The following is a 12335-nucleotide window of genomic DNA, read 5'->3' on the forward strand; positions in this document are numbered from 1 at the left end:
TTCTCTCTCCTTTTTATAGCTTGTTGGAAAGGTGAGTATTCTTACCATATTATGTTTCTTGCTGAACTACTTCCTGCATTCTGACAAGCCCACATAGACACTACTATATATAAAACATATTACCAGCAAAGACACTGTATAGCACAGAGAACTCTGTTCAATATTTTATAATAACCTATAAGGGAAAAGAACCTGAATATATATATATATATTTATATATAAATGAATCACTTTGCTGTATGCCTGAAATTAATACATTGTAAATCAACTATATGTCAAAAAATAATAAAATAAGAGTAAAGATAAATGGGCTAAAGATTTGAAAAAGCACTTCATAAAGGAAAAAAAACCTCTCATCCCCATGAGAACAGGGCCTTCTAACTTCTTTGCAGACACGTATCATGACTATAACTGTACATGTCACGTTTGGACCTGATTATAAAATGCTGACCACCTGGTCCCCAAGCCCTTCACAAGCTGTTCTTTCCAACTCCTGCCACAGTTTCCAACTCATTTTCTTCACGGGGTAGGTTCTTTGCTGCTGAGCAGTTCAGGGCAAGGCCAGGTGTCTGACCTCATTCTGTTGCTCCATATGCTGCTAAGTGTGTGGACACTGGCACCTTGGTCAGGTGATGACTCCTTTCTTCCCTTTGACCTCCATTCACACCTCCACATGTCCACCACTTGTCAACCTGACCCGGAGGATGGAGGAGGATCTTCCAGGGCCTCGACTGCAGCTGGCGTTCAGTGACCCCTCAGATGATGTTGCTCCTGAAACCAGTTAGATCAACTCCAAGACCTCCTGGTCTCCTAGAGGCCTGTTGAGATAGATTAACAGGGTCTTTGAGCTCATCCCAAAGTTTGGTGCCATTCCCTTTAATCCCCCCAAAATCTGATGTCTAAGAGCTCAATAAAACTTCATGGATTTGAATTAAATTTATCAGCTACCATGCTGGCACTAGGAAAGGGAGAGATTAAAAATAAATGGAAATTGGTACTGCCTTCTGGGGACATCTGTGATGATAGGTCATCTATGAAGATACTTATCTACCATTTTGTTAAGCATTTTTACTGTAAGGTTAAGAAATATGTGCTACAGTCCATGAGGTTGCAAAGAGTCAGACACGACTTTGCAACTGAACAACAAGAAACAAGACATCATTTTTCTCATTTTCTTTTTCATTGTTGGGTTTCATGTTTTTAAAATTTCTTCACAGTAAAATGTCTTGATTCAAAACACATCTTGAAATCAACACTTTCTCCTCTATTTCTATAACTGAGGACAGCGGTTGGGAGATGGGATACTTTGAATTTAATGTGCTTTGGGAGTAAGCCAGATTGGGGAGAGTAAAAGCCTGTGTACATGGAGGGTTGGCTAATTTTTAAATAATTTCTTTTTCTCTTCCCGTGTTCAGACTTTAACAAGGCCATTATTTATAATCACAGAGGAGATTCCTTGTGAAATTCCCAAAGTGCAGTTATCATAAAACCATTAGGACTGAGTTGGGGATTACAGACAGGCTCAATGCAAGTCTGCAGTGGTCCATTATGCTGCCCCTTCCTCCTGCCACCCTGGCTGTCATCCCAAAGCCCCTGAAATCCCCACTCCCCAGAAACAGCCTCTTTGTCCTCTGAAGAGTAATCCCCAAGAAGAACACTGATCACTGTCTACCTTTCGATATCATGATCCTCCATAGACAAGGTCCTCAAAGGTAGATCTGTGTTGGTTCATCTTCATATGTATCTCACAGGGCATGTTACCCTGCATGTCACATGATGAATACTCAGGTATTTGCCACATGTATGTGAGGTCGCTCAGTCTTGTCCGACTCTTTGCGACCCCATGGACTGTAGCCTACCAGGTTCCTCTGTCCATGGGATTTTCCAGGCAATAGTACTGGAGTGGATTGCCATTTCCTTCTCCAGGGGCTCTTCCCGACCCAGGGATCGAACCTGGGTCTCCCGCATTGTAGACAGATGCTTTACTGTCTGAGCCACCAGGGAAGTCCAATTTATTTCATCCATTTGCCACATAAATGGATGAAAATCTTCCAGCTGACTTTATCATTATTAGTAGGTCATTTCTGAAGATTTTTTTTAAGAGAATAAGCTTTCAGATTTTCTGAAAAGCCATAGTTTCCTTTAAAAATTTTCAATAGAGTAAAATTCACTCTTTTGTTCAGTTTTTACACATGCATGATTCGTGTAATCATCACCACAATCAGGATACAGGATAATTCCATCAGCCCAAACACTCCTTCCAGTTTCTTTTTAAATAGAAGACAGATGGTAGATGGTGAAGTCTGAGCATTATATTGCCAGATATCACTACTCTGTATTTAGGTAACACCTTAGGCTAACAAAGCAGAATCCTTTCCCCCCTTTACACGTGGATAGCTCTGATTCTAGATTTGATGGGACAGCTGCGTTTTCCCAAACCTCAGTGTTGACTGTCTTACTGGAGTAAATGGAATGGGAAAGCCTTTTGACCCAGTGAAACAACTTAACACTTCTGACTCTCATTTTTGTAGAAAAGTGTCCTGTGTATCCAACAGAGCTGGTATTTGCCCTGGACCAGTCCAACGATATCACAGAGCAGAGATTTAATGAAATGAGGGACATCATCACTTCTATTGTCAATGACCTTCACATCAGGGAAAGTAATTGCCCCGTGGGAGCCAGAGTTGTTGTGGTTTCCTACAACTCGGGCACCGGCTACCTCATCCATGGGTCTGACTACCGTAGCAAGAAACAGCTTCTTCAGCTTCTCTCCCAAATAAAATATCAAAGTTCTGGGGAAGTCCGAGACATTGGGAACGCGATGAGGTTTGTGGCTCGGAACATCTTTAAGCGGACGCCTGCAGGAGCCAATGTGCAGAGAGTTGCTGTGTTTTTTAGCAACGGACAAGCTGCGAGCAGGTCATCCGTCATCACGGCCACCATGGAGTTCAGTGCCTTGGATATCAGTCCTGCAGTCTTCGCTTTTAATGAAAAGGTTTACCTCGATGAGGCTTTTGGGGTAAGTACCTCCCTTGGCAGTGTCTTTATTTTTAGATACTGGTACTGGCAGAAAAGGAATACTGGGGAGTAGGAATCAAGTGGCCTCTTGACCCTCTGTGCAATTTTCGTAGTTGTCTTTTTGCCAGAGTCCTTGAAATCCAATTTCTAGTAAACACTGAACCGAATGCATGTTATCTCCATTTAAAAATCGAGAAAGTGAGGCCCAGATTGTTGAGTGACTTCTCCCATTTTGTATAGCTACTAAATGGCTAAACCAAGCTTTGAATTTGAGTTTGTCTGATAGAGAGGGCTGTCAGTCTTCTGCTGATCTAGTATTTCTCAAATCTGCCATCTGTTGGCTGTGTCTCATTGAACAACTGGGCTTAACCTGTCATGGGTGAAGTTTAAGGGACTTCTGAACCCTTGATGTTGTGTAAAACTTTGACGTGTATGAACCTTTCTCCCAAGAGGAGTTCCGTCCTTTTTGGATTCACAGGTTCTCATGGGATCTGTGCTTCCCTTTTTCTCCCTCCAAATATAAGAACTTCTCCATCTACTGTTCTACTGTTCTAAAATATGTTCATATTAACCATGAAATACATGCTCCTGAAGCTGGGAGAAGCCATTATGTTGCCCAAGAGATTATAAAGATCTATTTTACACAAATACACATGTGTGGGTACATGCTAATTCTCTTTAGTTGTGTCCAACTCTTTGTGACCCTATGGACACATAGGAGCCCATCAGGCTCCTCTGTCCATGGGATCCTCCAGGCAAGAATACTAGAGTGGGTTGCCACGTCCTTCTCCAGGGGATCTTCCTAAGCCAGGGATCAAACCCCCGTCTCTCACATGTTCTGCATTGACAGGTGGGTTCTTTATCACCAGTGCCAACTGGAAAGCCCACAAATACATATATTTCTACTATAAAAAGGAGCACCCTCTATAACATGAAGAGATTTAATCTGCTCATAAGAAAAACACAATTTTTTTTGAAAATAGGAGCCATAGAGTCACAGTAGATCCTGACAGAAAGAATTGTAGAAAGTTAAAGTATTTTTATAAAATATGACCTCCCAATATAGATTATTTATTTATTTGTTTTCTTATGGTATGTGCCCCTCCCCCCACCCCCCCACCCCCGCACTGGAATATAGGATAGAGGGTTCATCTGCTTTGTCTATTTCTGTATCCCCAGCACATAGAATGGTACCTATTTGACATTTTATGCACTCAATGAATGTTTGTTGAATGAACAAATGAATGAAGAGCATGTGGTTGACTCCTGTGAATAAACTTACTTGATTTAACAGGGTTGCAGTTAATGTTCTGGGCTTCCCTGATAGCTCAGTTGGTAAAGAATCCTGCAATGCAGGAGACCCCAGTTCAGTTCCTGGGTCAGGAAGATCTGCTGGAAAAGGGATAGGCATTTAATGTTTGACACAGGGGAGCAGCAAGATCAATACAAAATTATACCAAAGCATCCAGTTTCATAAAAATTAGAGAGTAGAAATGTAGGAGCTACTTTCTAACTATAAGGCTGGAATGATTATAAATATTTCAAAATGCTCAGCACTTTACAGAAAAACAGAGTGGGTGGTTTTTCTTATCTGTTAACTTCTTGAGGGGGAAGAAACAAAAGCAGGAGCATGTCTGTGGATTAAGAGATCCACTCATCACCTGAGAATGATTTATTTCTTCCATATAATCAAAGTATCTGTGGTGCACTGTGCCTCATACAAACTAAATGCCCAATATACAGTCATTGAGTCACTGAATGAATAAATTGAAGTACAGTTGATTTATATATTGTGTTAATTTCTGCTGTATGGCAAAGAGATCCAGTTATACATATATAGTTAGTCTTTTCCCATTATGGCTTATCATGATATTGAAGATAGTTTCCTGTGCTATACAGTAGGCTCTTGTTGTTTATCCATCCTATATATAATAGTTTGCATCTGCTATCCCAAACCCCCAATCCTTCCCTCCTCTGCACCCCCTCGGCAACCGCAGTCTTTTCTCCATATCTACGTGTCCGTCTCGTTTGTACATATGTTCATTTGTGCTGTGTTTTAGATTCCACATACAAGTGATATGATATTTGTCTTTCTCTGGGTCCATCCATGTTGCCGGAAATGGCATCAGTTCATTCTTTTCTATGGCTGAGTAGCATGGAATAGACTTTTTTCTTTTGAACGTTTTGTTTTGTTTTGGGGTATAGCCGATTAACAATGTTGTAGTAGTTGCAGGTGAACAGTGGAGGGATGTATGACTGGAATAGGCTTTTAGTTGGAATTTGTGATCAGGGAAATCCAGTTGACATCTGAAAGATGCACCTTTTTCTATTCATAGATAGCATAATTGGGTGGAAATAGTGGTGTGCATGCATGCTAAGTCGCTTCAGTTGTGTCTGACTCTTTGCAGCCCTATGGGCTGTAACCTGCCAGGCTCCTCTGTCCATGGAATTCTCCAGGGAAGAGTACTAGACTGGGTTGCCATGCCCTCCTCCAGGGGATCTTCCTGACCTAGGGATGGAACCCACATCTCTTATGTCTGCTGCATTGGCAGGTGGGTTCTTTACCACTAGCACCACCTGGGAAGCCCAGAAATAGTTGGAATCACTACTTAAAGAACTGAAAGGTAACTTGTGAATGTAAAATTTCTACAGGACCCAACTCTGGAAGCTGATGTATAGCACATAATCAGCTGGTGCATACTCAGAAATGTGTAAAAATTCAGTGCAGAATTTCAGGGTTGGAGATAGGAATGAGGTTTTAATATCTAACCCAGTGAGTGAATCTTGTAGTTATCTTGTGGCAGTTTTCTTATAAAATTGAGCAGCTGATACAGTTTCTACATTGCCTGGGTTATGTTTAGGATCAGAGGAGGGATAGTTGTGTGTGTGTGTGTGTGTGTGTGTGTGTGTGAGTGTGTGTGTTTGTATGTGTGTGCGTACATGAAGATGCATCGACTAGAGCAGTGAGCAACAATGCAAGGTGATGGTGCCCAGTCAGGTGTTTTTCAAACTCTTGAAGTGGGTGTACAGTGAATTCTTGATGATGTTACCAAGTCCAAGCTTGTTCTGCTTGTTGAACAACAGGCCAGTAAATCTGGAGACAAGGTGTTGAGGCAAGTTGTAATGACTTTATTTGGAAAACTAGCAGACCAAGAAGATGGCAGACTAATGTCTCAAAATAACCTCAAAAAAGCCATCTTATTGGGGTCTGAAGGCCAGTTTCTTCTATAGGACATAGAGGGGAGATGGGAGGTGAGGAAGTAAAGTAAAAAGGCCACTAATCTTGCAAATATCTCCTGGAATGGTCAGCCTCAGGTAGGGGATGTGTTAATTTCTTCTTTCTTGGAGCCATTCACAGGCGGACAGAATCACCTGTGACTCTGAACAAAGACACTTTGGTTTAACATTCAGGCAAAGGGTCAGGGTTCCCCAAGGCAATTATGTGTGGACAGTATCCTTTCAGTGAACAAAAGCAATGGGAAGCAAATGTTAAAGTTAAAGAAACAGATTCTCCCCTGTAACAATGATGACTAAAGAAAACAATAAATGAGTATATATTTCTTTTTCAATGCAGTTTGACAACACAGGAACATTTCAGGTGCTTTCTGTTCCTCCAAATGGGGAATATGATCCATTAGAAAGGCTTCGGCGCTGTACACTTTGCTATGGTAAGACTAATGAAAAAGAATGGGCTGAAACACTTAAATGCCTTCTGGGTGAGTTATTAAATCTATCTTTATCAAAGGTTTTTTATTGTAGATTCTATTTTAAGTTTTTCAGTCTTTCAACACCATATGTCAGGGTTTCAACCTCTGTAATGTTGGAAGTTTCCATAGAATGTAAAAATTAGTTAAAGATTATCCCAATTGATTTGGCTCTTCCTGGGGACAATTTGATAGTTTGTATCAAATACTTCTAAAATATTAAAAATATTTTCTAAATGAGTTTGGACATGAATTATAGACTTCAAATATACATGTTACTTATACCTACTTTTAACAAAGATGTTCCCTAGTTGTCTGCTAGTGGTCATAGAAATTATGAAGAAGTTGAAAATTCCTTAGTAATTTAAATGATGAGGTATTGAAGTTGAAGAGGTATTAATCAGATGATTCATTTTTGATAATCAGTTCCTTATTCACTGGAAGATCTCAACCAACAGTGTCTCCTTCTGCCAACATTGAACCAATGATGAATCTCTGTGTTTTCAGATAAATGTTTTCCAAATACTTGCAAGAAAGAAATTGTCATACCTGAAAATTCATACATGGATGTCGCCTTCCTCTTAGACAATTCTAGAAATGTAGCAAGTGATGAGTTTAAGGATATGAAAGCCTTGGTGAGCTCAATGCTTGACAACTTTGAAATTGCCTCAGACCCTATAGTCTCAGACTCTGGTGATAGGATTGCCTTGTTGAGCTATTCTCCTTGGGATAGGAGAAAGAAGAATGTGGTAAAAACAGAGTTTGAGTTTACAACTTATAACAGTCAAGCTCTGATGAAAAGGTACATTGAGACTAACCTCCGACAGCTAAATGGGGAAGCCACCATTGGCCATGCCCTACTGTGGGTCGTGGAGAATCTCTTCCCAGCAACGCCCAAGCTAAGAAAATACAGGGTCATCTTTGTGGTCTCTGCTGGAGAGAATCGTGAGAGAAAGGAATTCTTGAAGAAGATGGCTCTGAGGGCCAAGTGTCAAGGCTATGTCATATTTGTGATTTCCCTGGGTTTGACATCCGAGGAGGACATGGAGGAGCTGGCCAGCCACCCGCTTGATCACCATCTGATACAGCTGGGGAGAATTCATAAACCAAATCTGGATTATGTTGTGAAGTTTTTAAAGCCGTTTGTGTACTCAGTGAGACGTAAGTCACTATTTTTTTTTTACCTCTTTGTTTTAATAAATTAGTGTTTGTGAATAGTATTGATAACCCAAGATATCCCTGTATCTATAGCTTACCAAAATATATGAATTAGGTGGTGAAAGGGTGACAGGGATAGGACACATCTTGGTTATATACTATTTATACCTGGGTCATGAGATCTCTTTCACGATAGAATGTCTCTTAGCCAAAAATCTCAGCACTATAAAGCACAGAGTGACTTCGGATCTCCCAAACCACACTTACTCAACCTGAACAAGTTCTTGCAGCCCTTATGTGGTCTCCAGGTTGAACATTTAAATAAAAGTTTTCCCTGCTACACCTGGTTTATTTCCAGTCTTGGCATACCTGGAGACCTGTGTGCAAGTGCTGCCCTCCAAAAGTCTAAGCATACAAATCACACAGGAATCTTGTCAGAATGCAGGTTCTGGTTCAGTATGTGTAGGGTGGAACCTGAGATTCTACATTTCTCCAGGCTCCTCAGGAATGTCAGCGCTTCTGGTCCACAGATCATACTTAGAGCAGCAACGTTCTGGGCCAATGCACCACAAAGTGTCACCCATTGGACCAGTGTTAGTCCATAAGCTGAAGAGTAAAGGGAGAAATACACAAATTGATAGTACGCATCTAGAAACTTTCAGAGCAATTTGACATGGCCATATTATACAAGTGTAAGAATGTGTACTTTGGCTCACTGAACAAAAGATAAACCAAAAGGATCAGTCTGCAAAGGGCTGGAAATAAAAATACCTTGTCCTTCACACAAGTGGTTCAAGAAATGCTCTTTCCAGACAAGACAGTTCTCAGCTGGGGATGATTTTGCCCCCCAGATAACATTTGGAAATACCCGGAGACATTTTTATTTGTCATAACTAAGGGACAGGATACTACTGGTGTTTAGTGGGTAGAGACCGGTGCATCCATGCTAAGTCACTTCAGTCGTGTCCAACTCTTTGTGATGCTATGCACTGTAGCTCACCAGGTTCTTCTGTCCATGGGATTCTCCAGGCAAGCATACTGGAGTGGGTTGCCCTGCCCTCCTCCAGGGGATCTTTCCAACCCGGACACTGAACTTGCTTCCCTTATGTCTCCTGCATTGCCAGGCTGGTTCTTTTCTATTAGCACCACCTGAGTAGAGACCAGGGAGGCTGCTAAACATCCGACAATGCATAGGATGCTTCCCCCACAATAAGGAAAAATCCAGCCCAAAATGTCAATGGTATTGAGGTTGAGAAACCCTGCTCCAGAAGATCCCATGAAATCAGAGCTGAACCTCTTCTTTCTGAGAATCTGACAGGTGTAGAGTTAGGTTCTGCTGGAACCAATTCCACCACCTTAGGATTCCAGAGTTACCCTAGTATTCAAGAAATCTCTAACACTACCATGGTGACAACATCTTGGGAGTTCACTCTTCATTGCAGAAGGAGCTTCTCCTTTTTCCTGCAATTCATATTTGATTGAGGAATCCAATAATTGCCCCTTTGAGAATATCATGTTATTTAACTCTAAATCCTTCTATTGTAATGCACCATTGTATTATGAAAGAAGAAAGAAAAAGTCCCTCCAAGTAAATGTTGATACTGACTTTCCTGTGAGAGTTTTTTTATTTTATAGTCATTGAAAGAGTTATTTTAGACAGACTATGATATGTCGCTCTAATGCATATACAAAAATGGAATATACAGGTAGTGCTAGTGGTAAAGAGCCTGCCTACCAATGTGGCAGACATAAGAGATGTGGGTTCCATCCCTGGGTTGGGAAGATCCCCTAGAGGAGGGCATGGCAACCCTCTCCACTATTCTTGCCAGGAAAATCCCATGGACAGAGGAACGTGGAACATGGCAGGCTATGGACCACGGGGTCACAGAGAGTCAGACACAACTGAGCATTCATGTGCACATACATGGAATAGACTTGGTTAAAGCATTCTGAAAACTTCGTATTCAAAATTTGATCTTGTGAGTTCTTTCTTAAGAGTCATCAATAGCCATCTTTTCCCACGTGATATTGTTCTTTATGCCATCGAGACCTTTTTTGTCATCTTAAAATTTTTTTTGTTGGAGTATGTTGTGTTAGTTTCAGGAATATAGCAAAGTGAATGTTATACGTATATACATATATGTAGATATATGTGCACATACATATACACTTGTTTTTAGATTCTTTTACATATAGGTCATTACAGAATTCCCTGTGCTATACAGTAGATCCCTATTAGGTATCTATTTAATATATAGTAGTATGTATATGTCAATCCTAACCTCCCAACTTATCACCCTTCCTGATACTCATCGTGGAGCAGCACTTTAAAAAAACTCCACAGAACAACCCCAAACTGGTCTTGCAGGCCTGTTAAGTTAGGCTTCACCGTTTCTCGAGCTGGCTTTTCCATGATTGCCATCTGAGCCGTGTTGTTAAAGGTGTGGCATTCACTGCCTTCCCATATCCACTTGATTTGTAGAGGTTTCTTATGGACTCTGTGGGAGAGAGAGAGGGTGGGAAGATTTGGGAGAATGACATTGAAACATGTAAAATATCATGTAAGAAACGAGTTGCCAGTCCAGGTTCGATGCACGATACTGGATGCTTGGGGCTAGTGCACTGGGAGGACCCAGAGGGATGGTGTGGGGAGGGAGGAGGGAGGGGGGTTCAGGATGGGGAACACATGTATACCTGTGGTGGATTCATTTCGATATTTGGCAAAACTAATACAATTATGTAAAGTTTAACAATAAAATTAAAAAAATAAAATAAAAATAAAATAAAATAAAATAAAATGTCATAAGATATCATGGAACACAACCTCTTGGAAAAAAAAAAAAGTCTCTGTTATTACCAAGAGTTTTTTTCTACGATTCAACAAGTTTTGGGGCTGGCACATTTACTGTTCCCACACGCACAAGCGATGGCATCACAATTCCTTCCTCATCAACAACTGTCAACCTCAGTTAATCAGAAGACAGTTTCATTTCAAAGAAACAGAAATACTGCTCATCTTAGAACCATACAAATATGGTTATTATAAAACCATAAGCATTCGCAGATGTTTTCATGGAGTCTTTGATCCTTCAATGGTCAAAGGTCTCCTTTCACTGAAACTGATTTATTTTCCTGAATAAGGAGGGAAATTATATACTTCTCAGTATCCCACAGTTTATAGACCAACAATAGGAAGAGGTAAGGATATATTATTTAGGTCAGTAAGCTAAAATCTTTCCTGGAACTATTTCCCTCCTAGGAAATCAGTGTTAATTAGTGCAGAAACACAGACATAGCATTATGTAACAAAACATTTATGTCTTCTATGTTTCAGCTATTAGCATAAGTCTGAGTGAAGAAAGTATTATAGAATTAGAATAAAAATTTCCTTAGATCATGTCATCCTGAACATATGGAAATCAAATGTCTCTGGTTCACAATGAACTCTTAAAATGAACAATTTGAGGAGGTCCCTGGTAATTCTCTGGCTGAAAAATATTCTATAATCAAATTCTGAATGCTATTTCCAGTTGCTACTATTTTCTGTTCTCACCCCAGCCAAATTGTGCTGAAGTATTTTAGTGATATTTATTGCTTCACGAAGATTCCTACTGCAGTTCTTTTCCCCTTAGCACATACAATTTATAGTTTAAAATTTAACTATCATTTTCCTCTCTCAATAGGAGGATTCAATCAGTACCCACCACCAGTGCTTGAGAACATCTGCCAACTCATTGATTCAGAAGACGAGGAAAATCAAGGCATCGGTCTCCAGTGAGTTGGAAAGCTCTGATATTTATCAGTGACCATTGATTGACTGAGCAGTGTGTAACTGGCTGATGGCGGGTATTAGGTGGAGGAAGCTGATGAGGTCTCTGATGGAAGGCTCTTCACGTGTCCCACAATCTGCAGCAGAAGTTACACATCAAGCATGCTTTCTGGATTGACAGATTTTATGACATCCTCATTAGCTTATTGCAATTTTGCTTTAAAATTCATGATTTCCTCAGAAATTTCCATATTGAAATTTTACCCCAAAATAGAACCCAGAATTCAGCCTCAACCTATCTCAACCTCACTTCCCATCTCTCCGCATCATGAGCACAGAGTTCTGGCTACACTGGACTCTTGTCTGCCTTGGGTGAACTGCTGTTCCACCCTTCTGGACCTCTGGTCACATTCCCTGAGAACTTGTTCCTCCCAGGGAAGCCATACCATCCCTCAAGTCCCTGATCGAAGCCGTTTCCTCTTCGAAGCCCGTCTTTACTTTCAGCCAAAATCCAGAGTTCTTCCTTTCTTAATTTTACACCTCTGCTGAGGCATTATTACAATTTATCCCATTGTCTTGTCTCCCTGAAGCCTGGGTTCCATGTGGTTCATTGTTTCATTCCAAAATCATAGTATGAAAGACCCCCATGACATCATTGCATATGCAAATATTTGTTTTTAGTTGCT

At 40.6% G+C, this 12335-nt stretch overlaps 1 protein-coding gene across 1 annotated transcript in view; it reads left to right on the plus strand.

Moving 5' to 3' along the window:
* The window catches only part of COL6A5 (collagen type VI alpha 5 chain), a 150609-nt gene that overhangs the window by 94882 nt on the left and 43392 nt on the right, over positions 1-12335 (plus strand). The window contains exons 32-36 of the mRNA XM_086416162.1: positions 20-31; positions 2532-3019; positions 6593-6686; positions 7230-7883; positions 11564-11654. Of these exons, the coding sequence (XP_086272288.1) occupies positions 20-31; positions 2532-3019; positions 6593-6686; positions 7230-7883; positions 11564-11654 (1339 nt within the window). The remainder of the gene's footprint in view (positions 1-19; positions 32-2531; positions 3020-6592; positions 6687-7229; positions 7884-11563; positions 11655-12335) is intronic.

This window comes from Bos grunniens, chromosome 1, assembly GCF_055505025.1.
Source record: "Bos grunniens cultivar Pamir isolate PY7600 chromosome 1, Bosgru_T2T1.0, whole genome shotgun sequence".
Classification (NCBI taxonomy): Eukaryota; Metazoa; Chordata; class Mammalia; order Artiodactyla; family Bovidae; genus Bos; species Bos grunniens.